Raw genomic sequence first — 5,975 nt, 5'->3', positions numbered from 1 at the left:
CTTAGAATTCACCCCTGGCAGGCTCAAGGGACCGTATGGGATGCTGGGGATTTAGCCCGGGTCAACCATGTACAAGGCTTATGCCCTACCTGCTGCTATAGCTGTGCCATTGCTCAGGTCTCAGCCTAAAGCATGTCCTAAATGAAGTAGATAAATAGATAGATAGATAAATAATAAATAAATAAATAAATAAATAAATAAATAAATAAAATTCAGTGTTAAAATATCCTAGTGTGTGATGAACTAAAGTTTGGAAAATTTTAAATATATCCAGAGATAATTGGATTTTAAAATATTGGGACTGGAGCAATAGCACAATGGGTAAGGTACTTATTTATCTTGCATGCTGATGACAGGGTTTTATTCCTGGTACCCCATATGGTCCCTGCAGCCTGACAGGAATGATTTCTGAACACAGAGCCAAGAGTAAACCCTGAGTGATGCTGGCTGTGGCCCAAACACCAAGAAATAAAAATAAATAAAATTAAAATATTGGAAAACATTGAAACACAGGACCCACATTATTCCATGACAACAATATGCTTGATTTGAGGTGAATACGTCTTTCCTGTGGAGCATTTCTTTTCCACACATACTTCAGGTTCTTTTTCTGACATTGACTCTGTACATCATGCACTGAAAGCTGGCTCATTTCCCTCTCTTCTTATTAGACAAAACTCTATAAATGTTTCAAAAATAAATAAATACTATAAATAATTCATATAAAATATTCATATTCTGTTTTCTCTTCTTTGGCAAATTATTTACACAAAGAAAACATTTTATAGCATATACTTGCAATGTCTTTATAAAGCATTTTTATTGAAAAGATTGAAAAGAATCATGCTTCTATGACATTTTTATCAGATATTTCATAAATGTATTTATCATTATTATTTTTATACTTCTAGTATATAGCATTTCATGATTTGTCTTGGGTAATGATAGCCTTGTCTCCAAATAAAAATTTTATCACACCTTCTCTAATCTGTTTGGTCTTCACTCCATAAACAATTGGATTCATTGTAGGGGGCGTCAGCAGATAAAGATTAGCTATAATTATGTGTAAGTGGTGAGGGATACTGTTTTCTCCAAAACGATGAGTGAAAAATGTGAAAAAAGCTGGGACATAGGTAATTACAATGGCACATATATGAGATGTACAGGTACTAAAAGCTTTATGACGGGCATCTGCAGATGATAAACTCACCACTGCTCGCAGAATCATGGTATAAGATACACAAATACAACAAATGTCAAACACACCAATCAAAAGGGCGACCATCAAACCATAGATAGCATTGACCTTAAAATTGCCACAGGACACCTTAGCTACAGACATGTGGTCACAGTAGGTGTGAGGAATGAAATTACCCCTGCAATAAGGCAGACGCTTTGTGAGGAAAGTGAAGGGGATCATGAGCATTACACTTCTCAAGAATGTAACAAAACCAGCCTTGGCAATGACAGGGTTGGTGAGAATGGTAGCATAACGTAAGGGGTAGCAGATGGCCACATAACGGTCCAGAGCCATGAGCATGAGCACCCCAGACTCCATCCCTGTCAGCATGTGAACAAAAAACATCTGGGTCAGGCAAGCATTAAAGTCAATCTTCTTGAGGTTAAACCAGAATATACAAAGCATATTGGGTACAGTGGAAGTGCACAGGGTGACATCTGTGAAGGAGAGCAGGGCCAGAAAATAGTACATGGGTCTGTGCAGGGCTTCCTCATGACTGATGAGGTAGATGAGCCCACAGTTTCCCACAACAGCAATGATGTACATAAAGCAGAATGGCAGGGAGATCCAGACATGTGCAGCTTCCAACCCAGGGATCCCTGTTAAGATGAAAGACCCTGGTGTCAGGCTGGAGGTGTTGTCCTTTGACATAATGAGTGATAGGAGGTGAGCATTTTACATTCTTTAGAGGTGATTTTTTCCTAGATGGAAAAATAAGTTAAGTAAGGTCTTGAAAAGTAAGTGAAAAAATCCCACCCAGAATTTTTGTAATTGTTGGTAATTTTTTCTAAAGTAACATTGTTTAGTTTAGTATTAATCTTTTCTTCTTACTTTGATACTATACTTACCTAGATTTGTACTTTTTACAGTCATAAGAATCATTTTCCTCAATTTTCTTATCTTAAATGGAATAACAATTGTGCTAAGTTTAGAAAATTGTCAGTATTATTCAAAGAATGTTATATATGAAACATTGAAATTAGTGAATGTGCAATACACATAAATAATATTATAATTGCTATAACTTATTATTTCTTACCCTGCTATAAACATTAAAAATAACAATTATTTTGTTTAACATGTAAAATCAATTGAGCTCTCTTATCTTCAATAATTCAGGTATTAATACGAACTTGAATATATTCACATGAAATTTGGAAAATTAAGTGAAAGTATAAACTTAAAAATCCTGACTTACATAGAGTGACTGAGAAGAAAACTTTTGAAACTTTTTAATTCAGACTTAAAGAGAATGAAATGTAAGTTCATATTTTAAACAAACAGAAGCTTATAAACCTGTGATGGGATCTAAGGATTCCTCTTCCAACTACATCTTGGAAAGGATACATTGTACTTTGGCAAACAGAACTGGCATATAAGAGATACTACCTTCAATGTGCAGCTACTTCAAAAATAGCCAAAGGTTTCAGTCATAAAAAGAACACCTCCTGCACTGGTAAAAAGGGGTGTTTTTATTTTTTTGTGACTGAAACCCAACTACAACCATGTATGTAATCATGATGCTAAATAAAAAAACATTAAAAATAGCCAAAGGGTGACAGGACTAAAACAAAAAAACCTATATCAGAGGAGAAAAGAAATTTGGCTCTGCCAAGGTGCCTTTTATATGACCGAAATCATACAACTACAATTATATTTGTAATCACGGTGTTTAAATAAAGATAATTAAAAAAAACTAAAGCTGATTAAGTTTTATACAAAACACTTGGGCTTCAGGTCAAAACATTATAAAACTAAAAGAAATCAGTCTACATTTATTAAATCATAGCCAAATTCACTATCAGTCTCTTACTGTTTCAGTAAATATTGTTTTAATCCATGAATATTATAATTATGTTTCATGTTTCATAATTTTCTTCCATATTATCGTATCATTCTACTTTTTAGGAATATATTGGATAATCAGACACTTGTCTTGTTCATGGAATTAATTTTTAGAAAGTGTTTATTTTTATTCAGGTATATAAAACAAATTCATGCATAGTTATTATACTTACTTTCTATACAAAGTTTAGTATGACTCAATAAAATGTGAGTTAACAAAAAAATTAAAAACTTGTTGCATCATAATTTATATCCAAATTTTACTTTGAATTTGTGTGTTTAGTAAAAGTATATCCAATGATATATTTTGATCCTAATTTTGAGGCATACTTAAAAATGTCATTATTAGTTTAACAACTTGTGATGACATGATAAAATTTTTTCTTAACAGTATATCTTTAATATTTTATGGACAGTATAGAACAAAAATAAGCTATTGCAGAACGTTTTTTTCATTTGACTATTTTCTACACAGAGGTACTTTATCTATGAGGGAAGATGAATATATAAGATAGGTGGATTTTTATTCTTGGAGTCATTCACATAAGCATAGTTTCTAGTAAAAGACTCGTACAAGATTTACCTAAGATTTCTCTTAACATCTAGGATTCAAAATGAATCCTTAGCTATGTTTGACTTGCTCACAAAAGCCATTCATTATTGAAGGAATTCTAATTCTAGTCAATAATTAATATACCCAAAATCTGTTTTTCTCTCATCAGAACTCTCAATTGCCTTGTATTCTCAATCTTTGGTAAATTAGGAGATAACTTTAAATTTATTTCACGATTGAAGAAACATTTCATTCCATTTTATTTCCTAAGAAAGAGTCAACATTTTTTTTTACTAATGTCAAGAAGAAATACTGAACTTCCAAAACTACCGAAAACATATGTTTCTTATACTGAAAACTCATCATTTTGAGTAAGTTCAAGTCCGGGAATCAATTAAACTTACCTCAATCTCAGAAAAAAATAGATTTGTGGGCATGACTGAGACATTTGAGCACAAAAGAATTTTACAGCTAACAGATTCTACCTATAAATCATTTCTATAAACCCTTTGAGGATTCAACACACACATGGATTTACACATGACTGATTCTCCATACCAATGTCTCAGAGGACTTTGGCTGGAGTAAAGATTCTTTGAAACTTTTGAAAATATTTCTATTTTTATCAGATTATGAATCAGTAGCAAAACTACAGCACAAAACAGTTTTAGATTGTTTACAAAATAGTTAAACACTTTTCCTAAGATATAATTTAACTAAAATTTCTAATACAGCACAAAACAGTTTTAGATTGTTTACAAAATAGTTAAACACTTTTCCTAAGATATAATTTAACTAAAATTTCTAATAACTAAAGAAATAGTTTCAATTATCTAGATATACAAAATAACATATCAAATATATAATTGTAGAATTCAAAAAGCTTTTAAAAGACTGCAATTTTAAGCTTACAATCTCACCCCTTTGAATATATATTCAATGATGTAATAAACAAATTATATCATCAAATTATATAAACATTTATAATATATCCATATAATAAATTTCATGTACATATAAAATATAGAGAAATAAAGTGAAGGTGGTAAGTACAGAAACATATAGACAGAATATTGTATGGCATAAAAGACATAAGAATATAAGACCAATTTATAGTTTTTCTAGAGTTTAATATATTAATAAATTCATAAGCTCAGATGTGCTTATGTACTTATGTGCATCTATTTTATTTTATTTTGAAGAATAGACATGCAAGTAATGCTCAGAGATCCTGGCAGTTATTATTGGCAATACTTAGCCAGGAACTGACAAAGCATATTGCTCAGGTCCTGTGGTGTCTGGGATTGCCATTTCACCCTGGCAGTGCTTTTATGATACTGAGACAGGACAATTTTGCTCCACAAATATGTTTTAATTTAGTTTTATTCCACAATATTTTATTGTGAAATTAAAAAAATAACCCTTAAAAACAAAGAAAAAATTCCTCAGATATAAATTACTCTCTCAAATCAAGAGCTATAGGGGTTAGGGTATGCTGTCCACTAGAAACACAATAGTTTCTTGGTTTTAGTTTTATATATTTATTTTTGTTCTTAAGGGAATAACACATGGCAATGCTTACTTTTGGTTTCGAGTTCAGGAATCAATCCTGGCAGGGCTCAGGCAACCATAGTGGATACGAGGGTTGGAACCTTTGGTGGGCTGCTTGCAATGAAAGTGCCCTGTCCTCTGTACTCTAGTCCCTATTGCACTTCATTTTAAGGAAGTCAATAGGAGAAAGTGAAGGGTTGGAAAAAAACATACTCAAGGAAGTCAAAATAGGAATAACAATAGAAATGCATGTTTATCAAGCTGTCATAAATTAGTATGTGAGATTGATTAATGTGTTAATCAATTTCTTTACAATTTCTTTACATGAGAAATCAACAAATTTAAAAAGACTGTTTTGATATTAAATATCTGAAATTAGTACTATAAAATAAATATAATTAATAGAAATTCTAAAGTTTCATACATATATGAAAACTAATAAACATTCTCATCAAACATCAATGGATTAAAAATAAACTAAAGCATAAGTGAAACAAATTGGAATAAATTACAATGTACATAATTCTAAAATTAAAGGTATAGTGATAAATGCCTACATTAAGAAAAATACCTTAAATAAACAACTAAACTTGTATCTCAAGAAACTACAAAAAATGTGGCCAATATTTGCAGAAGAATTAGCAAAATAAATAAAAAATAAATGAACTAATAAAGAAATACAATTAATTATATTCTAGAAAATACCATAATTGAGTGATACTATTAAAAACTGAGAGTAAGAACTGTTTTGTTTTTAAAATAAAATTTTAATTGGAACACCATGAT

General features: G+C 31.0%; 1 protein-coding gene across 1 annotated transcript; it reads right to left on the bottom strand.

Annotated features, from left to right (window-relative positions):
• Positions 1-922: 922 nt before the first annotated feature.
• On the bottom strand, positions 923-1,891 carry LOC126018494 (olfactory receptor 52N2). The gene has a single exon (XM_049780627.1). The coding sequence runs from the start codon at positions 1,889-1,891 to the stop codon at positions 923-925; it is 969 nt and encodes a 322-aa protein (XP_049636584.1).
• Positions 1,892-5,975: the final 4,084 nt, after the last annotated feature.

Source organism: Suncus etruscus, chromosome 9 (assembly GCF_024139225.1).
Source record: "Suncus etruscus isolate mSunEtr1 chromosome 9, mSunEtr1.pri.cur, whole genome shotgun sequence".
NCBI classification, from domain to species: domain Eukaryota; kingdom Metazoa; phylum Chordata; class Mammalia; order Eulipotyphla; family Soricidae; genus Suncus; species Suncus etruscus.
The sequence above is the reverse complement of the archived record's forward strand: the minus strand, read 5'-3'. Positions and strand labels throughout refer to the sequence as shown.

Excerpts from the sequence above, each read along its gene's own strand:
- LOC126018494 (XM_049780627.1), bottom strand. The coding sequence starts at position 1,891 with ATGTCAAAGGACAACACCTCCAGCCTGACACCAGGGTCTTTCATCTTA.